Source organism: Pistacia vera, unplaced genomic scaffold, assembly GCF_008641045.1.
Source record: "Pistacia vera cultivar Batoury unplaced genomic scaffold, PisVer_v2 Contig340, whole genome shotgun sequence".
Lineage (NCBI taxonomy): Eukaryota > Viridiplantae > Streptophyta > Magnoliopsida > Sapindales > Anacardiaceae > Pistacia > Pistacia vera.
The window spans coordinates 47,617-74,455 of NW_022196158.1; the positions used below are offsets into that span (position 1 = coordinate 47,617).

General features: G+C 34.4%; 1 protein-coding gene and 1 pseudogene across 1 annotated transcript; both read right to left on the reverse strand.

Moving 5' to 3' along the window:
- Positions 1-321: 321 nt before the first annotated feature.
- On the reverse strand, positions 322-26,839 carry LOC116138393 (histone-lysine N-methyltransferase CLF-like). Its single transcript, XM_031424101.1, is given in 20 exon segments — positions 322-794; positions 951-1,028; positions 1,123-1,251; positions 1,360-1,407; positions 2,311-2,401; positions 2,994-3,125; positions 3,505-3,728; positions 3,866-4,019; positions 4,534-5,261; positions 5,364-5,435; positions 5,526-5,573; positions 5,660-5,803; positions 6,000-6,084; positions 7,746-7,781; positions 7,783-7,806; positions 7,808-7,843; positions 7,845-7,898; positions 25,595-25,917; positions 26,020-26,121; positions 26,785-26,839. Coding segments are annotated over 19 exon segments (2,700 nt in total). The 5' UTR covers positions 26,785-26,839; the 3' UTR covers positions 322-602.
- On the reverse strand, positions 14,608-16,235 carry LOC116138394 (annotated as a pseudogene).

The window sequence follows — 26,839 nt, forward strand, 5'->3', positions numbered from 1 at the left end:
TTTTAGATGCCAAAGTGTCAGGGTAGTTTACTTTGCTAGGTGCGAAATCTACTATACTCGAATCAAGTTTGGCCACCTGAAAAGGGAACTAAAACACTTGCGTACGGGATCAGTCAACTGATTAAAACTTGTTAATACTAATAATTTTTCAAGGAAAATACCAGGCAAATTTTACTATATTCATCGAGTACAAGAACTTGATGGTCACAACAAGTAAATGAAAGCTTAACCTAAAAGCAAGTAATCCAGGTAATGTAGGTAATGCGTTGAAGTACATTTTTGTAGCAATCCATGATAAAAACATTATTCACAGAAAAGAGAAAGGAAGATACGAGCAACAAAACAAAAGTGGTCAATAATACTGCTTTTTCTATTGCCCTTTATCCAATGAACTAATTTCCTAAAGTTAGTGGATGTAGTCTGCAATGGAATAAACATGAATCAAAAGTAAGAATTGAATAGGTTTATCTATGGAGATGACAATTGCATCTCCAACAAAATGATGGAGAGCAAACTTTTCTCCAAGGTAAATGAGAATGATGCTTCCACATGTTAAAAGAATGTAAAAATTTTAAACTTTGAGCTTATAATAAATGCTTAAACTAAGCAAGCTTCTTAGCACGGCCACTTGAGGGAGCAGCGTCCTCCTTTTTTGACCCAGATGCCTCAGGCTTCCTAGCCCAAGCAGGAGCTCTGTCTGGCTCATAACGGTAATCATAAAAAAGTTCCTCTCCAGAACTAATTCGCTCCTTGGCAAAAATGCCCACCCGATGATCCCCTGCAACCATGATGACCTGCCAGACAATGGTTAAACATGAACTTCAAATTAGCATACTCACTGCTCAACATGTGATGCTCCATCTAGAATCTAGACTACTGTTTTCAAAAAAAGGTTTAGCGGCATTTGATCAGTTGGCAGAACCTGAGTGCATAGGTAGTCAAAGGGTTACCTTTGCATAGCAGTTTGGATCTGGAGAATGATTTGCAAACTTCAATTTGTCACCCTTCCGATAAGCATCAAGAACAAACTGCAGACATGGATTTAAATACTCATATTTAGCACAGACATATTTAGCACAAATGGAAAAAAGTTGAGACAATCTGTAGTGCCATAGATCATGCCTGATCATTGAGATTGAATAGAAATGATGAATTTTCACGATCATATATCTTTCCACGTTTGTCTGCTTCTCGATGTGAAATCAGCTCTCCAGTATATTCACCAAGATATTCATGCTTTCCAACACTATTCTGTAGGCAAGCCAAAATTTATTTAGCATCAAGAGAAAAACAGAGGTCATATCATATGAAGACTGATTCCTTCGGTTGGGCTAAGCTTAAATAAAATCTGGATATTACCTTTAAGAAAGCTCCCCACCCAGAAACATCAGACCTGCCAAGTAAAACCTGTACAAATGGAGGATTAGACGTGAGTCAACGCAAATATAATGTAGAATCTTTAATTTCAAACTCTAGTAGTTTTACAAGAATCAGTTACATTCACAGTACATATCTAATCAATACAATGCCAATTAAGTGGTATATTTGATATACACCGAAGGCAACTGCTAAGAAAGAAAGACACACCCACACAGAATACCAAGCAGAAAAACGTTACAGAATTTCACCTCTGTATCTAAGCTGAACATTTTACTGCTTAGAATCAAACATTAGATACCCTATTTTGTCCTTAAACTTACGAAACAAATATATTGTGACTGCATATGAACTCAGCCCTCAACATTACTAAATTCACACTCCAGAAACCAAAAAATTCCATTGATTAGAAATTATTAATGCCCAAGGTTCCAGAAGGTATCAGTTTAGGGTTATTGTTTTGACCATATGCAATTTCATATACCACCTTATCCATAAAAATGGAATAGTGAATCCAACCAATTAAACCTAAAAGCAGCATTTATTTTTTAATAATTAATAAACTTTTGTCAAAATAACAGAGAAAAGGTACCACTTCAGTACATGGGACATATACAAAAGGAACACAACCACTGAACTCTAAGATAATAAATACTAGATTAAATGATAACTCAAGGACAAAATTAAACAAATACCTCTTCTACTGAACAAATTCCAAAATTAAGCAGAGCTTAACACTCATTAGTCATTAGAAAAGATGCTCATCCCAAAACTTGATGACTTCAGTAAATTTAATCCCCAAGCCCAGAAATGTAGAAAAATATTTGAAGAATATCTTCACAGTAGAAAGGAAAAAATATATACAACATTCATCAGTCTAAGTAAATTCAAATAGAAAGTAACAAAAGCAGGGTGATAGAAGAATGCAATTACTCTTTGTTGTTGTTTAAGAAGAAGCTTCATATTCCTACATTCATAGTTATCGCCTTTTTGGTCAGGAATTCCAAGAGTACCATCACCACAACTGCAAAACCGATTAAGAAAGCTCAAATGACAGATAGTGTGAAAACAGTGAAAAGAGTACCAATAGTAAAAGATTGGCTTAGTTACCTGGGCACCGTAAGATAACAAAATTCAACTGATTTGTCTAGGCGAAAAAGAAATGTGACATCTATTGATCCATTTTCAATTTTCATAATTGTTTTGATACCCAAAAATCCCTCAGCCTCACTTATATGTGCATAGTGTTTAAAACGAAGGACTGCTGTCAGACCAACAATTAGTAGTTGGAAACCAAATATCCCATGTAGCTGACTCCAAAGGGTTTTGAATCTTTGAACTTTTGTTTAAAAACTGAGGATTTATCAGTGAACCCACCCTTTGGGGTTAATTTCATGAATTACTACCATAGGAGAAGCTAAAACTCCTCAAACCAAAACACATTCACAATTGAGTAAAACAGATAAAGCAAATGTGTAACTAAGATGCAGCATCATACTTAACATGATAGTCCCCCATTTATCATTGGTTTTTATTCCCACAAATCAATCAAGGGATATTTTTCACAATATGCTACAAAGTACCTGAACGAATGAGCATCCAAAATGAAAACTCACCTCACCCAACAATTCCTACAAACATCTGGATCACATTCCCTGTCAGCTGCAAAACATGGACACTGACGACTTCGACATTGACTTTTAGCACAGTGACAGCCTCTAAACCGATTCTTGCAGCTCTTGGGACATCTGGATCAATATGTAAATCTTAAATGAGATTATCCATGCATCATCAATATTATCATTGAGTGTACAATAAAATCCTGTCGCAAAACATTTATAAGAATGACCCGATAATTGCCTAAATTGGTGTAAGACAGCCACACATCAATAAATGCACGCAATGCACAACCACACACAAAAGCTTAAATAACATCTAGATCCATAAACCCCACAATTTCCGTAAACTGGTGAGACATGCAGAAACTCTTCCAACTTGCACACTAAATCAGGAAGGAAAGCAGCCATCTTAGTAAAAAATAGTAATTTGCAATTTTCAGGGCAAGAAACACCTAGATACTTCTAGATGTTTGATTTCTATGAATTAAAGGGAAAAATAAGGACTCACCCACAATACTTTTCACAGCAGGTTCCATTTAGAAGGCAAGCACACTGCTTTCCACAAGCAGTTTGGCAGCCACATGGATTATACTGCCGGCATGGCTGATCTTTTCTCTCAGTAATCCGTTTCCTAATTGAATGGTAAGCAGCAGATTTCCAAGTATACTTCAGGCGACGTACTCTACCTCTCCTACGTAAAAATCTTGATCTTCTTCTTACTTCATTGTTACCCTAATGTTCATATAAACCACCAAGACCCCCAAAAAAATTTGAAAATAAAAAAGAAAGGAAAAAAGAAATATACTTCTTAAATCAAGGGGAGTCCAATATTTTGAGTCAAGCAAACCATATAAGATAAAAATACTAACCATATTTCCATTTAAATCAAACTTAGAATAGCCTTCAAGAAGAGAATTTGCGGCATCACCTTCGCCAAAGAGTTTATTCTCAGAGGAAGTCAGGTACTGGAAAACCTCCCAACAAGTCCTCAATCCATTTAATAGGTTCCTAGCTATTAGACAGCTGCCATTACCAACAAAGCTCCACCCTTAGATGAAGCATCAATAAACACAAACAAAAATATCTTGGAAACAATAAGCAAAAACAATGACATATATATACAGCAAAGCGTTTTCAAACTACACATTAGACACAGCAAAAAGAAAAATTGGGTTGTAAAATTGAATCTTATGAGCTGCCAACAAAAAATAACCATATGGAAACAAATTGACAGCAAAACTACTCAAATAAGTACTTTACAGTGATCCCGAGCTTTTAAAATTTCATGAAGCCAAGGAATATGTGGGGCATATGCTAAATACCACTAAACCTATTAATAGTTGTTTTTTCACAAGAAAAATGAAAAACTAACATCATTTCTCGTTAAAAAGAGATTGACGCAAGTTTTTTTTTTATTAAAGGTCAAATCTGAATCATGCAAAAATTCATCTCCAATCCTACACATAAAAAAAAATTCTTTTCAGGAAAATGAAGTAATATGGTAAATATTAACACATCACAGATTCCGTTGACCAACCTGTTCCGGCCAAAGATTTCAACACCTTTATCAAAAAGACCTTTTTCAATAGCTTTCCAAGATTTATCATCACTTAGTTCTCGTTTACAAATGTTCTCATCCACATACTCCTCTTTCCTAAAGGTGCTATTACTGCTGGTTGCAGGTGGGTCAGTAGTCATCTCAGACGATAGAACAATGGGAACTTCACCCTGCACTGAATTGCGGCTATCCTGAACTCCCTTCTTCCTAGTCCTTCCAGAATTTGGAGATTTAACATTCTTATGTGAAGAGGAATTAGCATCTTCGTTTTCTCTGCGTGAATAAGATCTAAGCTTCATATCACTAGGTGGAGGAACTCCACTCACAGTGGAATCAGAATCAAAAGCTGCCATTTTCTTCTGTCTCTTTTGCATGCAAACAAGAACACGTTCAGCAACTCGCTTGCTATTCCTTTTACGTATTCCATATTTTCCAACCACCTTAGTTTTTGAGGGTGATGAGCGGTGGGTAGAGGTGGTATCTTGCTTGGGGCCAACCTCTGAGTCACTGCTTTCAGAAATGTTTTTAGCATTGGACGAAGCACTTTCACTTTGGTAGGATTTTACCCGCCTTCTAGCAGACAGAACTGAAGATTTCTTCCTGGATGATGTCTGAGCCCCAGCACAATCAGATGATGAGACAGATCTTTCTTCAATATTAACCTTCAAAGGGGAGCTAACTGCAGCATTTCTTTCTGACTTCAGAACCTGACACAAGTGAATATAAAGCTACTTAATATATTGTTTTCAAATTCTTCAAGGAGATAAACCAAGCACATAAATCATATCAATCAAACAGCCGGAACATACCGATCGATAACAATGTGGGCCACATGGCACATTATCCTCATCTAAATGGTATGATGGAGGTTGTTTATCAGCCTGACATTTTTTTTTTTTTTACAAGAAAAATATTAGAACCTGGAAAGATCTTCTAATAAATATTAACAGTCAGTTACAGAATCAACTTACAGGAAACACAAGGTCCTGCGAACATCCATGTAACCTGCAATCAAAAACCTGCCAACACAAAGAGAATAGCAATGTCCTTAACTACAGGAAGATGGATGAAAACAACAAATTTTAAAGTACAGAATGGTACTTACAAGACATCTACGACAAAATAAGTTGTCAAAAGAATCCAGAGCTGCTTCAAGATCTTTTCCAACAAAACTCATATTTGGAACTTCATTGCCATCGTTAGAGCCCCCAACAGCATTCTCTTCCTTCACTAGAATTTCATATCTTGCCTGTATAAGATGTTGGACGGTGTTTCATATCTCTGTAAAGCCAGCACAAAGTAAATGGGAAACGGCTGGACCAAAGCTTACACTATGACCAGTTTTTATCAGATAATAAACAAGGAAATAATTGCAGATTAAACAAAATTGTCTGCTTCTTCAAATGAAAATTTATACCAATCTGCCACTGAGATTAAGTCCATACCTTGACTTCAGAAGGACTTCTGGAGAAACACTGCGCCAGTGATTCCAGTACAGTATCAGATAAACCAACTTCTTTCACAGTCATGCTGGTAATTAAAACAAAAATTACACAAGAATTAGTTGAAAAACATCAAAATTCCTACGACAGATTGGTTACGTATCTAGAAAAACCTGGGTTCCAGATAAAATTATTAAGAAAAGTTGGCTAAGGATAAATTAATTGCAAAAAAATTAAGGGCCCCTTTTATTCACTATTTTTAGCCTATCCAATCCAATCCTATCCAAATACACATTTGTTTCAATATTCAAAATACAATACTATTTTATTCAACTCAAAATATTTAGATTATTTTAACCCCCTAGGTTTGTTAATTTAACAAAACACCCCAACAATAAAAGTTTATAAATTGACAAAAACACCCCCACTCACCCACATTTGCCAGATTCCGGTCACCACCACCGGAAGGTGACCGGAATTTGCCATAGTGGCGCACTACCGGCTGGATATGGCCGGTAGTGCGCCGATCTGGCCTTTTCCGGCCAGATCCACGGAAAAGGCCAGATCTATTACCGCCAAGTCCAGCCTTTTCCAGCCAGATCTGGCTAGAGTTTTTGGCCGTTAACGGCTGTCATATCTTGGCCGTCATTCTAGTGACCGTAGATCTAGCCTTTTCTGGCCAAATGCACGGTAAATCTAGTCAGAAAAGGCCATATCAGATCACTACAAGCCATATTCAACCAAAAGTGCACCATTACAGTAGATTTCGGCCACCTACCAACGGTGGTGGTCGGAATCTGGCAAATGTGGGTAGGTGGAAGTGTTTTTGTCGATTTATAAACTTTTATTGTTGGGAGTGTTTAGTTAAATTAACAAACCTAAGGGGTTAAAAATAATCTAAATATTTTCAGAAAATGCTATTAAAAAATGTCAAAAAACTTCTCATAATATTACTCAACTCAACCTTTTTCAAAAGACTATTCTAAAAACTCCCAAAATAGTGAACCAAATGGAGCCTAAATTTTAAAAAATAAAAATAAAAAAGTGAGAGAGATGCTACAAAACCTTCCTAAGCAATTCATAGCCCGACAAACAACTAATAAAAGTTTCAAAAGATCCAGCCCACATACTAAAAATAATCAATGCTTTCAACTCAAGTACTCACTGCTTCCTTTGAGAAAATACAGAGTATTCTCATGATCTATCCAAAACAAAACCTCAATAGAAGAACTTTTCATCAGCTAAGATGCAGGCACATATGATGACCAAAGTTGGTATGCAAGCATTGAAAGTTAGTGATGAGAAAAGAAAGGACATAATTAAACAGGAGTGCTTTAGAGAACTTAGGATGGAGTAGCACTCATAGGTCGACCAAAATGATCTGAGATCCCAGCAAGGTGAAAAATTCACAAAGTCAATTCAAAGATTAGTGCAAGGTCTTAAGGGTAACTTGAGTTAGGATGAAGCACTCAGAGAAGAAAATTGAGAAGTTAAAGAAGTTAAGTCATTGACATAACTAAATCTAAATTACAGAATGAAAATTAATTGCTTTAGGTTGAAAAACGAACTTAGAAAATAGTATAGGGAATTTATTACTCACAAACATGAATTAGAGCAAAAGCTAAGAGTGACCGATAATCAACAACAAAAAAAAAAAAAATAACAATAAAAGCTTATATCAAGAGAGAAAGGGAAAAGAACCCAGAGACAACAATATTTAGATCACGTCAAATAGTTGATTATACCAACCTAAGAATAAAATCTTCAGAATCCACAAAATCTCTTCTCCTCTTCTTCAATTGCTTCCTCCGCTGTCACTGCAGATTAGTGCTTCACCGCCATTGTGGCATATATATCCTCCTTCGACCCACCACTGACTGATCCTCTGTCATTCTTTGATTTCTGCATCAGAATCATTATACCTTAATATCACAGTGAGCAAGCTAAAATAAAACTCCAACAAACAAGAAGTCAATATTTTAATTCAAGTAAATAAAAAATTGCACCAAGTAAAAGTTAGAACATTTGATATTCTATATCTCAATAGATAAGCACTCACTATACAAGTCACTAAAATGTAGCGAAGAAGCTATTCTAGCTATTAATAATAATTTAATATCCTTAATTCAATCCCACAAAAATAAATTGACTAAGAGGCAAAAACAACAGTATTCAGTCTGTCAATATGACTCTCAAAATAATGGATTACTGTAAAGACTCATGATACCCAAAACAGATCATAGTTGTATATCCAATGTTCAAATTAGTTAACAGCAAACAATAATTATAGTGACTAAACTATAGGAGAAAAAATTCATTCATAAGTAAAAGACAAGGCAACAGCTTGTTCACAATGGACTGAAGCCTAAGAGTACTTTTCAACTTTGATATGGTGTAATTTAAACAATTGGCAGAAATCCTCATTAAGATGTTTTGTTTTTTCAATCTCACTTTTATTTACTTATCTTTGTGTGGTTGGGAGTTATAAAACCAGAAATTGTGCATAGCATATTCAGGTGAACAATGCGCCCACGGTTCATGTTTTTCCTTAGAAGAAAAATAATTTTTGATTGGAATAATTATAAACGCTCACTGGTTTCATAATAAACTAAACAATAGCACAGTCAACAGTTTAAAACTTAGATTGTGGATCCTTTTTTTTTTTTTTTTTTTTTTAAGAAAAATAAAATAACTTATGCTGCTGTATAGCTGAAACATTTTATAAACAACAAGATTATATAAAAGAAAAAGGTTTAAAAAAGTCCCATCTAGAACATTTAGGCAAAATACAAAGTATTCTAACAAACCTGTCTAGAAAAATCCATGTAGTATAAGGAGGTAATTTAACCTAACGAGCTTAATAGGGCGAACAACATTTTTGGAAGGATTGTAGATCCTGAATAGCTGTAGAAGCATGACCATCTTCCTGGGAGCTATGGCTATCCCTATCCCATCAGCATCAATACCAATTTGCACCCCAAATGCATCTCTTTGCCTCCTAGTTAGTAGATCTACACTGTTTGTGATGTTACTTATTAGGTGATTTTCTTTCCAGTGATAATCTATATATAGGTTCGTGATACCAGCCAACTTTTGCCTATTTCTTCCACCTTCTCTGAGCAAAAGAAAGAGCAGAAACAATTAGACAATGATGAATACAAGATCCAAAAGATTGCTACTTAAAAATCAGCTATAACGAGCTGAAAAACTGCACCTTTATTGAAACACAGTGGTCAGCAGCAAGTTGCTTCTTTAAAGAATCAAAACAGACAAAATCTCCTTATGAGATGTAGTTTTGTCTTGAGATTTTATCATCTGTAAACATAACAAAGCAAATGTCCCTATAATTCAACAAACACTAGAAAAGAGAATTTAAGAAATTAAAAGTTTCACATTGCAATAAATAACTCTTCGAGAGAATTGTTGTAAAAGGCAAAGCAAAATAATATTATGAGAAAAATGCAAGACAAATTTCTGCTATGACACACGTACACCTTTTTCACTTTCGTTCTTCTCAAAATTTCCTAATGTTGCATCATCCAAGCCTTATATTAAGAAAATACTTCGGTAACAATTTAAATTAATATCCAAAGCATAGACCAATTATCCTGTATTAAACACAATGACCATAATTTGATCTCTAATACACTCCAAATAAATCCAAAAACCTAAACAATCCACTTTAATAAAAGGCAGCCATTTTTTTCCTCTATCCAATAATTACCTACTCAAATAATGTGCATTTATAAAACTTTACAGAAACCTAATCCACTAAAAAAAATGCAATCATAATTTAGTCTATAATTCACTCAAAATGAATTCAAAACCTAAACAATCCAGAGTTCACAAAATGCAGTATACTCCCTCTATCTAATAATTACCCTATGAATGCAGCATACATTCAATTAAAATCACATCAAAAATTTCCAGCGTATCACCAAAATAAAATTCAAATTAGATACCGAAGAATCTTAAGAGGCTCCGATTTGCTGGCGGAAGCAGAAGGCGAGGCCTTGGAAGCCATTGTAAACTGAACCGAAATCGGCAATGGCGGTTCGGATCAGGATCCGATTCATGCATAGACAATGCCGAATAAGAATGTGTGTATGGTAGGGTTCGCGAGAGGATTTGGCGGGTCTGCTTGAAACCCTAAAGTAACATCCCTCGCTCTCCAAAAAAAAAAAAAAAAAAAACAAACAATTCCTTTTTTTGGGGTTCAATAAGTAATCTAGTTGAGTAGTTGGTGGTTTTGATGGGCTTTTGTTTTATTTAGTAATTTGGTTAATTGAACATTGGTTGCGTAACGCGGGGGGCGCGCGTGGAACAAGTTTTAATAAAGGATAATAATTGGGGGAAAGTGGTTGAATTATTCACTGTTGCAATTATTCCTCTTCCTGTTTGGAGTTGGAGTTGGAGTTTGGACAAACAACAAAGCAGCGAGAGCCTTGAAATGTGAGTTGTTTTTTTTTGTCTTCTCCTTCGTTTTTCTTATTAAAGTAATACACAATGTATTATGCATGCAATATAGTCAAAGACTTTAAATTTTTTTTTTTTAATGACCGGAGATGTTCAAGCCAGTTTACGCACACCTCGACTAATTCCGAAACTTTAGAATTATCAACGGATAAAAGCTCTAGTAGTTATCCTATTAGCTACGTACACTCAACTAATCCCTTAAAATCCTGTAACTACCGATCGAGTATTAAGAACTTAGTGACTACCCTTATTAGCAATTAATGAGGGATTTAAACTTAAAACTTCTTGAATAATATACCAAGAGTTATATCGAATCACTCGATACCAAAGGTAGTTGACTTAAATTGTATTATATTATTTGCGTACATTAGTTTTTCGTTTGGGGTAATCGCTAAACCTTAGTTTTTATTGACCCTTCTCGTTTTCGAAATAATCACAAAACCCCCATTGTTACTCTCACTTACATTAATTAGAACTAAGCATGATTACATATACTTAAAACTGAAATTTTACTGATAATTAAAACAAATTTAAAATAAATGAATTTAATATTTTTGATGTTTTAATAATTAATAAGAACCAATACGTATAGTAATGTTAAAATGGGATTCTTACATTTCAAAAGTTTTAAAAAATAAAAGGGTTTTGGGATATATCCTTTAATCAAACGGTAACATTACGGTTGACCGTCAACATGGGTTTTTAATTATTAGAAATAACATACTGAATAGATAACGTTTTAAATTTGACTGTTGACTATAATTTGCTAATATAAAATAAGAGTAATGTTAAATATACAAAACATTATATAAACTATTCTGATGTGAGAATTTTACACGTGGACATATCATTATTTAATTTGTTTAAACTGTTTAAATTATATAATTTAAAATTATCTAATCATTGGATGACAATTTTTGCACTTTTATTAAATGGACCCTTATAGTTTCAAAATTGTACACTTATACCTTTTTACCCTAATCTATTATATTGATGTTACCGTATGTAGATGCTTGAATCCACAATCAAGAAGTTGGGATGTGGCGACACGAACAAGAGAAAAGAGACGGACATAGATCATTGACACCGGATGGTGCCAGCTAGGGGGGGACTCTGGTGCCAGTCAAAAATATATCGAAATTTAATAGAAACAAAAGTAAATGGTGTTGTGTGTGAAAGCAATTGTGATGGTGGGAGCGTATGAATGTCAATGTTGGTCCTCCGAAGAGGTTCGTCGGTCCTCCAAAGAGGTAGTCTCTAGAGAGGTTTTCGGTCATTCGAGTTCGAGCTTCCCAATACTCGGCTTGAGCAGTTTGCAAGCTTACTGGAGCTCGACAGGGGATATTTGCAAGTTTTTACCATTTTGCATATAAAATATTATTTCAATTCGAGAAAGGGAGAAACCCTAACTTCTTCATCCGCGCAGACTCACTTCTCCTTCTCTTTCCTTCTTCGTCACCTTCTTCTCCTTCTCTTTCTCTTCCCCTTTGAGTGCTTACATACACTTTCATTATCCACGCTGAACTCGAAATTTAGTGCTAGGAGTTATTTCGATCATTTTCGATTGGTGTAAAAATTCTGGTTAGGGTTTTTTTTTCTGACTATAGTGAGATTTGTTTGATTTGTTTTAGGGTTTTGTATGTTGTAAAAGTTTCTAGGGAATCGTTTGATTTGTTTCAGGGATTTCAATTGGTGTAAAATTTATGGCTAAGAGTTGTTTGATCGTTTTTGTTTTGATTTTTTTATCGAGCCGATCCCCATAATCCTTGCATAGCTCGAGTTCAGCTTGAACTCAACATCGTAAATTCGGTTGAGCTCGAGTTAGCTCAACTCGGCTCGATTACACCCCTAAATTTGTTTTCTCAATTTCAATCAGCTGTGTCATGCGAATAATATACGTACGAAAGATTAATAGGAAATTATAGTTGAATGGCAACACTTTACAGAGATGTGTGGCAGCGATATATGCTGGGTCATAATTTATGCACAAACCATGCTTGTCTTTTTTAGCTAGTTAGTAGTTTATTTTATCAAAAAGTATTTCCTGAAGTATATATTGTACATCTCTAGAGTCTTTGATAATCTTGAAAGAAACTACGAAATTTTTTTAATTATCATCTATAAAAAATTTCAAGCAGAAGGAAATGGACTTGCCGCTTGCGTGAAATTGGCCTATCAACTGACGTTTAATGTAATTCAACACGTCTATCTCAATTCTCAAACATGATTTCTGGAAGCCAACCATAATCAGTCATCAAAATCCTAATAAGATTTATCTTGAAGAAACTACGAAATCTTTTTATATTATCTGGCTATTCGCTTCTATTAAAAAAATTCTAGCACAAGGGAAATGGACTGCCGCTTGCTTGAAATTGGGTATCAACTCACGTGTAATGTAATTTCACCACGGTTGTTTAATTCTCAAACGTGATTTCTGGAAGCCAACCATAATCAATATCAAAATCCTGATTCGATTTTGTCTCCTTCAAGAATTGGCAATGAGATGTTGTAGGTCCTGTTTGTCTTTTAACATTCATGGTCAACATTAAACTTGAAGTTATGAGGGTGACAAAGGGTGGATACGGGTAGGTTAAAACCCAAACCAATCCAAACTTAATACAAAAACATGATTCGTGAGATTGTGAACCATCACTCATGAACGATGATCTTTTTCATTTTAAAAAATGTTAATTGTAACGTGTAAACTGTGAAAAAAAGTCTCCCAATGGTATAACCCCACATCCATAGAGTAGCAGATCTTCAGATTATTGAGTCATTTCCTTTGAGATAAAGTAATATATATTGTGTAGATTTACGGACTTAAAAGTCTGAAATGTGAATCAAAAGCAATGAAATTGTTCGACTTAGGTTGAATGGCAAGTTTTCTCGAATCGGACTAATGAAATTACGAAATTACGATGTTAAAATTTTAGGTGAAATGAGTTTAAAAGAGTTAGTCATCACTGAATGGCCTAATGAAAAAAGGAAAAGAAGGTTTCATGAGTTCCTTAATTAAGTCTCCACAGACGTTGCGTCTTAAAGGAATGGTCATTGAGAGACTTACCTGGTCGTCAGGACATGGTAAATTATTAGGTACGCACAAACTGACCCGGATCCTCGGTCGCCAAAAAAAAAAAAAAAAAAGAGTATAAAGGAAGTACAAGCATCATCGGCAATTTAATGATTAATTAAGAAATGTGTAATTAAGTAACACAGAAGTTTATTTTTCTTTTTTAAGACAAAGAAAACAACATAGTTAGGCTTACCTTTAAAAATTAATTTGATAACTAGCTACAACTTGTTATAAAGAAAAATGAAACATAACTGCAAGATAAAATATAAATACAAAAAATAAATCATGCAACAAGAGAGAAAAAAAGGGAATAGCCTAAGGAAAGAATAACATATAACATCATCAAATGTTTAGAAATAAGATAATAAAGCTTCATCACACATTCATCCTTATAGTCCATTTGAACTTATTGCATCTGTTGTGATGTGGCACTTGATACTCACACGTGGAAGTCAATTTATTTATTGGATGGTCAATGTAAATTGTCAAGTCTGAAATCAGAATCAAAAGCAATGAAATTGTTCAACTTAGGTTGAATGGCAAGTTTTCTCGAATCGGACTAATGAACGATGTTAAAATTTAAGGTGAAATGAGTTTAAAAGAAGTTAGTCATTACTGAGTGGTCTGATGGTAAAAAAGTAAAAGAAGGTTTCATGAGCTTCTTAATTTAAGTCTCCACAGACGTCACGTCTTAATAGGAATGGTCATTGAGAGACTTACCTGGTCGTCAGGACATGGTAAATTAGTTTAGGTACGCACAAACTGACCCGGATCCTCGGTCGCCAAAAAAAAAAAAAAAAAAAAAGAGTTTAAAGGAAGTACAAGCATCATCGGCAATTTAAAATGATTAATTAAGAAAATGTGTAATTAAGTAACACAGTACTCATTTTTCTTTTTTAAGACAAAGAAAACAATATAGTTAGGCTTACCTTTAAAAATTAATTTGATAACTAGCTACAACTTGTTATAAAGAAAAATGAAACATAACTGCAAGATAAAATATAAATACAAAAAATAAATCATGCAACAAGAGAATTAAAAAAAAAAAGGAATAGCCTAAGGAAAGAATAACATATAACATCATCAAATGTTTAGAAATAAGATAATAAAGCTTCATCACACATTCATCCTTATAGTCCATTTGAACTTATTGCATCCATGAAATAACTGCAGAAACTTATTCGTAAATGGAATATGTAATTAACTAGATTCCGGACTCAATCTAGACTAGTTAATGACAGCTTCCATGAGGTCTGCATCCTTTGCCATACCCTGTAATGTTTCAGTCGAAAGGCAAGCTTCAATGGCTACACTGCCTTCTCTTCTCCAGTAAACAATGTTATCTTCCCATCAGACTTGTTTCCTGGTCCGCTTCTTACTGCAATTGGTCTTCCCCACCCAAAATCATTGCCGTAAATGTTGAACCTTGGCGAACTACTAGTGACCAAAGCATTAGTTACCATGCTGTCCATTGTTATTAGCTTTGGGCTGTCTGTCCATGACTCTAAGAAGTTCATTAACTTCTCTTCTGTGTGCATAGCAACCATCTTGTTCATTTGCAATGCCACATAGCCAAGTCCTTTCTCTACTACCTCTCCTGCTTTCATTCTTACGGTCCCAGATTGAACTGCATTTCCAAAATACTCTGGCTGCAATTCTGCTTGCAATCTTTGTCTAGCACCGATCAAGATGCGATAATTAATCTCTTCATTGGGATCAAAATGTTTGTTGCGGATGGCAGATCGCCAAAAGTGAGATAAGAGAGCTTGAAGAGAGGAGATCTTGTTGGTGCCAGTTTCGGCATTGGCTTTTGCTTTGAGTTTTGCTGTATTTTCCCTTGTAAAGTGAAAGACTATTTGCCGCAGAAGTGGTGGAACAAACCTATTATCAAGTTGTTTGTTGGTAAAGAGAGGTATGCGAACAGGACAATCAGCATCACGAACAAACCAGCGCTGAAGAAGAGGAGGTTTGGATAAACAATTCAAACCTCGAGAAATTTTTGACCAAGAATTGAAGAAATGCCAAAAAGATGAGCCAACAGCAATGGTTAATGGTGCAACCACTAAAGATCCCATCCACAAGCTCAGTAACTTGCACGGCGAGCAATGGCTTGGAGGTACCCTCATGGTTCCTAACACCATTTAGTGGGAAAAAGGAGTAAACAATTTTAGGAACGTAGATAGGTTCAATGATATCTGCAACTGAAACTCCCTCAGCTACGGCATGAATAAACTCGGCTCCAGCATTATTGCAATCTATGAAAAAGGAGACTGTGTTATCGTCATGGTCAGCGGTGGCAAGGCGACCTGCTAGCGGGGGAAAGAAGGCAAGCGTACGTGCAACTGTGCAAGGGAGGTCTTAAGGTGGTGGATTATGGAGTTTAAGGTTGTGTTTTCTAAATCTTCATTGTTTGGAGGTTTTGGTTTGTGAAAAAGAAGTCCCTTCTGGATGGAATCCACCAGAAGGAGCTGAAGATCCCAAGGAGTTAAATCAATCCTTAGGTTTGGTTTCTTGTGACTGGCTGCACAGACTCTGCTGGAGATTAAACGAATGTTCGCCATGCTCTCTCAAAATATTGGTTCAAAAGTCCAAGCAGAGAAGAAACAGAGAGGGAGAAAGTGGGGGAATAAATTGATTCTGAGAGGTGAGGTGAGCATCACTAGAGAAACAGAGAGGGAGAAAGTGGGGGAATAAATTGATTCTGAGAGGTGAGGTGAGAATCACTAGAGTCTCGACTTTTATATTGGGTTATGTTGAGGTCTCTCACCATACATATAAGCATCATATCTCCCTTCTCATCAAACAACATTTTTTTATTATTATTGATTTGCATTTACTTAATTGTCGGAATTTTCACGTGACTTTATTGTTTTCAAGATTTTATCGCTGTGAATTTACTTAATTGTACAGTAGAGATTTGCATTTTTATTTTTACCAACGGTCCAGAATCTCCGGATACGTGATTGGATTATAAAATACACACGACTTACTCCACAGCCAACGAACTCAGGAGACCAATTTGAATTATAAATTCTTAATTTTTGTTCACGTTTTCAATTCCCACATTCATAGAATCATATTATATATTATCTGCATGCACCATATTCCTAAGTCCTAGAGGTCATTAGTATATATGCTTTGGTATTCGTACAAGTTTTGTGGTAAAACATGGTGGACGATTTTTTCCCATCTAAATAATGGTTTAATGACATTTTTATATTGATAGATTTTTAAAATATAATTTTATTATTTAAATTTCTATTTCGATAACAAACAGATAGTAAACTCAGTTTAAACTATTGAGGTTTTTGAAGAGAGTAATGAGTCTTTTGTATACATATAAGTTTTGTGGTATAAGTGCATCTCTAATTGTGCTATTTATTTTGAAGAACATCTTTCATATAAATAAAGAATATCTTCATTAATTTTAAAATATAAAGAACATAATTTTTATTCAAATTCAATAAATTTTTAAAATTTAATGAAGATGCTTTTTATTTTTAAGAAAGAGACTTAATGTGAGAGATAATTAATAAATAAAATGCATAAGAACTTGTAGATTATTAATTAAAATTATGATAGAAAGTGAAATTTGACTCTCTAAATATAGAGAGTCAAACTCACTCTCTAATTTATATTTTAAAGATAAAGAGTCTATTAAACTCTTATTTTTATGAATAAATTCTTTATAATCAAGAGTTTGTGTTATATAAAGAGTTATCTGAATATGCTTTAACATATATAATTATTAACACATCTAACATGTGTGACTAAAAATTGTGAAAACTAATATTTTAGGGATAAAATTACACTGACATAGTACCACCAATCAGAATAAGCTACTAGTCTCATCAATCAAAATTTAGCAAGACAGGTTATTAAGAGGATTTATATCAACATTATCCCATAAAAAAGATCAAGAGGAATGAAAGATTCTCACGTAAGTAGACACCTTATAAAGTAATCATTACATTGGACTCAATTATACCTATATAATTAAGCAACAATCTTCATTGAATGAGGGTCAGATATATGAAATTTGGGTATGCATTTGAGTTTTAACCATTATTTTTCTTTATAATAAAATATTATTTTATATTTATACGTTTTTTAGATAATATTCGAAAAATAATTTGAGAAAAATAAAATAACAGTGGATGTATGATTTACTTAAAGCATCAAAACCACTTTAAAAATCTCTTTTATCAACTTTTAATTACATTTTTTCCAACATATATCACCATTTTATCATAATCAACTCTGGTAATCTTCTCATACGCTTGATTTCTTAGACTTTTACACATGCAAAGTCAACGTTAACATCAACACAATAGATAAGGAGGTCATAAATCACAATTTTCAGTGTTGTTTCAGATTTCTTAGCTGTTGATCGTTTTTATCGTGGGCGTCACTGGCATCTTTGAAAAATTAATTTTAACTAAAATATTTATATTTTAACCAAGTATGACATCAACTCCTCCTGATTCCACTTGGATCGGCTTTGAAAGATGCCTCACGTGTTTCAAGGATGACTATGAACAGCCCAACAAAGAAACCAGCTAAAATGATTATAATCTGATGGGTAATAATTGAAATATAAATTAAATTAAAATGCATATCATGAATAATCGATCTGTATTATAATCTTGAAAATTTGAAACTGAAGGAAGAAAATTTCGATGATGGAGACAAATGCAGCGAAGAGATGTTATTGGGACTAACCGAGTTGTATGAGATCATTCACCTTCCTCTCTTAGTAATTTGAGACAATTAATGAATGAATAGGTTATTGATATTAGCGTTAATTAATTTGTATTCTTGGCACGTGTACCATATGTCTTTGATCCTCCTGTCATTGAAAGACAAAAACAATTGAGCATACGGCAAATATATACAGAGTAAACGACTTTTTTCCCACCAAGGTTTGCCTTAATCACTTTCATGTTCACCCAAAAAATTTTAAAATATCATATTCCCACCCAAAGTTTATATTTTAACCAATCGTCAACCGATTCTGACATTTTTGCTACCTCAAACCAAAACAATTCTCTTCTTCAATTATCACTTATCAAAACCCCTCAAATTTTGCTCTCATCGACATCGTAAGTAATCGAGTGATTTGTGAAACACACAGTTGTCCCTCCCAAATCAGATTTCGACCAATCTCGACCATCAAAATCCAACCTACTATCAAAAAAAAAAAAAAAAAAAAAAACAAACAATTCCTTTTTTGGGGTTCAATAAGTAATCTAGTTGAGTAGTTGGTGGTTTGATGGGCTTTTGTTTTATTTAGTAATTGGTTTAATTGACACTTGGTTGCGTAACGCGTGGGGCGCGCGTGGAACAAGTTTTAATAAAGGATAATAAATTGGGGGGAAAGTGGTTTGATTATCACTGTTGCAATTTCCTCTTCCTTGTTTGGAGTTTGGAGTTGGGTTGGACAAACAACAAAGCAGCGAGAGCCCTGAAATGTGAGTTGTTTTTTTTTTTGTCTTCTCCTTCGTTTTTCTTATAAAGATAATACCCAATGTATTATGCATGCAATAATAGTCAAATGACTTTAAATTTTTTTTTTTTTAATGAACGGAGATGTCAAGCCAGTTTACGCACACCTCGACTAATCCTCCGAAACTTTGAATTATCAACCGGATAAAAGCTCTAGTAGTTATCCCTATTAGCTTACGTACACTTCAACTAATCCCTTAAAATCCTGTAACTACCGATCGAGTATTAAGAACTCTAGTGACTACCCTTATTAGCAATTAATGAGGGATTTAAACTTAAAACTTCTTGAATAATATACCCAAGAGTTCATATCGAATCACTCGACTACCCAAAGGTAGTGTGACTTAATTGTATTTATATTGCGTACAAGTTTTTCGTTTGGGGTAATCGCTAAACCTTAGTTTTATTGACCCTTCTCGTTTTCGAAATAATCACAAAAACCCCCAGTTACTTCATTACATTAATTAGACTAAGCATGATACATTACTTAAACTGAAATTTTACTGATAATTAAAACAAATTTAAAATAAATGAATTTAATATTTTTGATGTTTTAATAATTAATAAGAACCAATACGTATAGTAATGTTAAAAATGGGATTTCATTACTATTTCAAAAAGTTTTTAAAATAAAAGGGTTTTGGGATATTATCCTTAATAACGGTCAACATTACGGTTGACCGTCAACATGGGTTTTTAATTATTTAAGAAATAACATACTGAATGATAACGTTTAAATTTGACTGTTGACTATAATTGCTAATATAAAATAAGAGTAATGTTAAATTACAAAAAAATTATATAAACATTCTGAGTGAGAATTTTACACGTGGACATATCATTTATTTAATTTGTTTAAACTGTTAAATTAATCTAATTTAAAATTATCTAATCATTTGGATGACAATTTTTGCACTTTTTATAATGGACCCTTATAGTTCAAAATTGTACACTTATACCTTTTTACCCTAATTCTATTATATTGATGTTACCGTAGAGATGCTTGGAATCCACAATCACGGAAGTTGGGATGTGGGACCTACGAAACAAGAGAAAAGAGAGGACATAGATCATTGACACCGGGATGGTGCCAGCTAGGGGGGGACTCTGGTGCCAGTCAAAAAATATATCCGAAATTTAATAGAAAACAAAAGTAAATGGTGTGGTGTGTGAAAGCAATTGTGATGGTGTGAGCGTATGAATGTCAATGTTGGTCCTCCGAAGAGGTTCGTCGGTCCTCCAAAGAGGTAGTCCTCTAGAGAGGTTTTCGGTCATTCGAGTTCGAGCTTCCCAATACTCGGCTTGAGCAGTTTGCAAGCTTACTGGAGCTCGACAGGGGATATTTGCAAGTTTTTACCATTTTGCATATAAAATATTATTTCAATTCGAGAAAGGGAGAAACCTAACTTCTTCATCCGCGCAGACTCACTTCTCCTTCTCTTTCCTTCTTCGTCACCTTCTTCTCCTTCTCTTTCTCTTCCCCTTTGAGTGCCTTACATACACTTTCAATTATCCACGCTGAACTCGAAATTTAGTGGCTAGGAGTTATTTCGATCATTTTCGATTGGTGTAAAAATTTTGGTTAGGGTTTTTTTTTCTGACATAGTTGGAGATTTCGTTTGATTTGTTTTAGGGTTTTGTATGTTGTAAAGTTTCTAGGGAATTCGTTTGATTTGTTTCTAGGGATTTCAATTGGTGTAAAATTTATGGCTAGAGTTGTTTGATCGTTTTGTTTGATTTTTTTTTCGAGCTCGATCCCCCATAATCCTTGCATAGCTCGAGTTCAAGCTTGACTCAACATCGTAAATTCGGTTGAGCTCGAGCTTAGCTCAACTCGGCTCGATTCACCCCTAAATTTGTTTTCTCAATTCTCAATCAGCTTGTGTCATGCGAATAATATACTACGAAAGTTGAATAGGAATTAATAGTTGAATTTGGCAACACTTTACAGAGATGTGTGGCAGCTGATATATGCTGGGTCATAATTTATGCACAAACCATGTTGTCTTTCTTTAGCTAGTTTAGTAGTTATTTATCAAAAAGTATTCCTGAAGTATATATTGTACATCTCCTAGAGTCTTTGATAATCTTGAAAGAAACTACGAAATTTTTTTATTTATCATCTATAAAAAATTTCAAGCAGAAGGGAAATGGACTTGCCGCTTGCGTGAAATTGGCCTATCAACTGACGTTTAATGTAATTTCAACACGTCTATCTCAATTCTCAAACATGATTTCTGGAAGCCAACCATAATCAGTCATCAAAATCCTAATAAGATTTATCTTGAAAGAAACTACGAAATCTTTTTATATTATCTGGCTATTCGCTTCTATTAAAAAATTCTAGCACAGGGAAATGGACTTGCCGCTTGCTTGAAATTGGCCTATCAACTAGTGTAATGTAATTCACCACGGTGCTTAATTCTCAAACGTGATTTCTGGAAGCCAACCATAATCAGATATCAAAATCTGATTCGTTTTGTCTCCTTCAAGAATTGGCAATGAGATGTTGTAGGTCCTGTTTGTCTTTTAACATTCATGGTCAACATAAACTTGAAGTTATGAGGTTGACAAATGGGTGGATACGGGTAGGTTAAAACCCAAACCAATCCAAACTTAATACAAAAAACATGATTCGTGAGTGATTGTGAACCATCACTCTGAACGATGATCTTTTTCATTTAAAAAATGTTAATGTAACGTGTACAACTGTGAAAAAAGTCTCCCAATGTATAACCCCACATCCATAGAGTAGCAGATCTTCGATTATTGAGTCATTTCCTTTGAGATAAGTAATATATATATGTGTAGATTTACGGACTTAAAGTCTGAAATGTGAATCAAAAGCAATGAAATTGTTCGACTTAGGTTGAATGGCAAGTTTTCTCGAATCGGACTAATGAAATTACGAAATTACGATGTTAAAATTTTAGGTGAAATGAGTTTAAAAGAGTTAGTCATCACTGAAGGCTAATGATAAAAAGGCAAAAGAAGGTTTCATGAGTTCCTTAATTTAAGTCCCACAGACGTTGCGTCTTAATAGGAAAGGTCATGAGAGACTTACCTGGTCGTCAGGACATGGTAAATTAGTTTAGGTACGCACAAACTGACCCGGATCCTCGGTCGCCAAAAAAAAAAAAAAAAAAGAGTATAAAGGAAGTACAAGCATCATCGGCAATTAAAAATGATTAATTAAGAAAATGTGTAATTAAGTAACACAGAATTATTTTTCTTTTTTAAGACAAAGAAAAAACAACATAGTTAGGCTTACCTTTAAAAATAATTTGATAACTAGCTACACTTGTTATAAAGAAAAATGAAACTAACTGCAAGATAAATATAAATACAAAAAATAATCATGCAACAAGAGAAAAAAAAAAAAAAAGGGAATAGCCTAAGGAAAGAATAACATATAAAATCATCAAATGTTTAGAAATAAGATAATAAAGCTTCATCACACATTCATCCTTATAGTCCATTTGAACTTATTGCATCTGTTGTGATGTGGCACTTGATACTCACACGTGGAAGTCATTTATTATTGGATGGTCAATGTAAATTGTCAAGTCTGAAATCAGAATCAAAAGCAATGAAATTGTTAACTTAGGTTGAATGGCAAGTTTTCTCGAATGGACTAATGAACGATGTTAAAATTTAAGGTGAAATGAGTTTAAAAGAAGTTAGTCATTACTGGTGGTCTGATGGTAAAAAGTAAAAGAAGGGTTCATGAGCTTCTTAATTTAGTCTCCCACGACGTCACGTCTTAATAGGAATGGTCATTGAGGGACTTACCTGGTCATAGGTATGGTAAATTAGTTAGGTACGCACAAACTGACCGAAATCTTCGGTCGCCAAAAAAAAAAAAAAAAAAAAAGAGTTTAAGAAGTACAAGCATCATCGGCAATTTAAAATGATAATTAAGAAAATGTGTAATTAAGTAACAAGTAATCATTTTTCTTTTTTAAGACAAAGAAAAAAATATAGTTAGGCTTACCTTTAAAAATTAATTTGATAACTAGCTACAACTTGTTATAAGAAAAATGAAACATAACTGCAGATAAAATATAAATACAAAAAATAAATCATGCAACAAGAGAATAAAAAAAAAAGGAATAGCCTAGGAAAGAATAACATATAACATCATCAAATGTTTAGAAATAAGATAAAAGCTTCATCACACATTCATCCTTATAGTCCATTTGAACTTATTGCATCCATGAAAAACTGCAGAAACTTATTCGTAAATGGAATATGTAATTAACTAGATTCCGGACTCAATCTAGACTAGTAATGACAGCTTCCATGAGGTCTGCATCTCTTGCCATACCCGTAATGTTTCAGTCGAAAGGCAAGCTTCAATGGCTACACTGCCTTCTCTTCTCCAGTAAACAATGTTATCTCCCATCAGACTTGTTTCCTGGTCCGCTTCTTACTGCAATTGGTCTTCCCCACCCAAATCATTGCCGTAAATGTTGAACCTTGGCGAACTACTAGGACCAAAGCATTAGTTACCATGCTGTCCATTGTTATTAGCTTTGGCTGTCTGTCCATGACTTAAGAAGTTCATTAACTTCTCTTCTGTGTGCTAGCAAACATCGTTCATTTGCAATGCCACATAGCCAAGTCCTTTCTCTACACCTCTCTGCTTTCATTTACGGTCCCAGATTGAACTGCATTTCAAAATACTCTGGCTGCAATTCTGCTTGCAATCTTTGTCTAGCACCGATCAAGATGCGATAATTAATTCTTCTGGGATCAAAATGTTTGTTGCGGATGCAGATCGCCAAAAGTGAGATAAGAGAGCTTGAAGAGAGGAGATTGTTGGTGCCAGTTTCGGCATTGGCTTTTGCTTTGAGTTTTGCTGTATTTTCCCTTGTAAAGTGGAAAACTATTTGCCGCAGAAGTGGTGGAACAAACCTATTATCAAGTGTTTGTTGGTAAAGAGAGGTATGCGAACAGGACAATCAGTCACGAACAAACCAGCGCTGAAGAAGAGGAGGTTTGGATAAACAATTCAAACCTCGAGAAATTTTGACAAGAAATGAAGAAATGCCAAAAGATGAGCCAACAGCAATGGTTAATGGTGCAACCACTAAAGATCCCACCACAAGCTCAGTAACTTGCACGGCGAGCAATGGCTTGGAGGTAACCTCATGGTGTCCTAACACCATTTAGTGGGAAAAAGGAGTAAACAATTTTAGGAACGTAGATAGGTTCAATGATATTGCAACTGAAACTCCCTCAGCTACGGCATGAATAAACTCGGCTCCAGCATTATTGCAATCTATGAAAAAGGAGACTGTGTTATCGCATGGTCAGCGGTGGCAAGGGACTGCTAGCGGGGGAAAGAAGGCAAGCGTACGTGATGAAGGGAGGTCTTAAGGTGGTGGATTATGGAGTTTAAGGTTGTGTTTTCTAAATCTTCATTGTTTGGAGGTTTTGTTGTGAAAAAGAAGTCCCTTCTGGATGGAATCCACCAGAAGGAGCTGAAGATCCCAAGGAGTTAAATCAATCCTTAGGTTTGGTTTCTTGTGACTGGCTGCACAGACCTGCTGGAGAATAAACGAATGGTCGCCATGCTCTCTCAAAATATGGTTCAAAAGTCCAAGTAGAGAAGAAACAGAGAGGAGGAAAGTGGGGGAATAAATTGATTCTGAGAGGTGAGGTGAGCCACTAGAGAAACAGAGGGGAGAGAAAGTGGGGAATTAATATCACAGTGAGCAAGCTAAAATAAAACTCCAACAAACAAGAAGTCAATATTTTAATTCAAGTAAATAAAAAATTGCACCAAGTAAAAGTTAGAACATTTGATATTCTATATCTCAATTAGATAAGCACTCACTACTACAAGTCACTAAAATGTAGCGAAGAAGCTATTCTAGCTATTAATTAATAATTTAATATCCTTAATTCAATCCCACAAAAAATAAATCTGACTAAGAGGCAAAAACAACAGTATTCAGTCTGTCAATATGACTCTCAAAAATAATGGATTACTGATAAAGACTCATGAATACCCATAAACAGATCATAGTTGTATATCCAATGCTTCAAATTAGTTAACAGACAAACAATAATTATAGTGACTAAAACTATAAGGAGAAAATAATTCATTCATAAGTAAAAGACAAGGCAACAGCTTGTTCACAATGGACTGAAGCCTAAGAGTACTTTTCAACTTTGATATGGTGTAATTTAAACAATTGGCAGAAAATCCTCTATAAGATGTTATTGTTTTTTCAATCTCACTTTTATTTACTTATCTTTGTTGTGGTTGGGAGTTATAAAACCAGAAATTGTGCATAGCATATTCAGGTGAACAATGCGCTCACGGGTTTATGTTGTTCTTAGAAGAAACATAACTTATCTTTGATTGGAATAATTATAAAATGCTCACTGGTTTATTATGTTTTCAGAAAAATAAAATAACTTATGCTGCTGTATAGCTGAAACATTTTATAAACAACAAGATTATATAAAAGAAAAAGGTTTAAAAAAGTCCCATCTAGAACATTTAGGCAAAATACAAAGTATTCTAACAAACCTGTCTAGAAAAATCCATGTAGTATAAGGAGGTAATCTTTTAACCTCAACGAGCTTAATAGGGCGAACAACATTTTTGGAAGGATTAGTAGATCCCTGAATAGCTGTAGAAGCATGACCATCTTCCTGGGAGCTATGGCTATCCCTATCCCCATCACTTGCATCAATACCACTTTGCACCCCAAATGCATCTCTTTGCCTCCTAGTTAGTAGATCTACACTGTTTGTGATGTTACTTATTAGGTGATTTCTTCTTTCCAGTGATAATCTATATATATGGTTCGTGACACCAGCCAACTTTTGCCTATTTTCTTCCACCCTTGTCTGAGCAAAAGAAAGAGCAGAAATCAATTAGACAATGATGAATACAAGATCCAAAAGATTGCTACTTTAAAATCAGCTATAAACGAGCTTGAAAAACTGCACCTTTATTGAAACACAGTGGTCAGCAGCAAGTTGCTTCTTTAAAGAATCAATAACAGACAAAATCTCCTTATGAGATGTAGTTTTGTCTTGAGATTTTGTCATCTGTAAACATCCAACAAACCAAATGTCCCTATAATTCAACAAACACTAGAAAAGAGAATTTAAGAAATTAAAAGTTTTACATTGCCAATAAATAAACTGTTCGAGAGAATTGTCGTAAAAGGCAAAGGAAAATAATATTAAGAGAAAAATGAAAGATCAAATTTCTGCTATGACACACGTACACCTTTTTCACTTTCGTTCTTCTCAAAATTTCCTAATGTTGCATCATCCAAGCCTTATATTAAAGAAATACTTCGGTAACAATTTAAATTAATATCCAAAGCATACACCAATTATCCTGTATTAAACTACAATGACCATAATTTGATCTCTAATACACTCCAAATAAATCCAAAAACCTAAACAATTCACCTTTAATAAAAGGCAGCCATTTTTTTCCTCTATCCAATAATTACCTTACTCAAATAAATTTGCATTTATTAAAACTTTACGGAAACCTAATCCACTAAAAAAAATGCAATCATAATTTAGTCTATAATTCACTCAAAATGAATTCAAAACCTAAACAATCCAGAGTTCACAAAATGCAGTTATATTCTCCCTCTATCTAATAATTACCCTATGAACGCAACATACATTCAATTAAAAATCACATCAAAAATTTTCCAGCGTATCACCAAATATAAAATTCAAATTAGATACCGAAGACTCCTTAAGAGGCTCCGATTTGCTGGCGGAAGCAGAAGGCGAGGCCTTG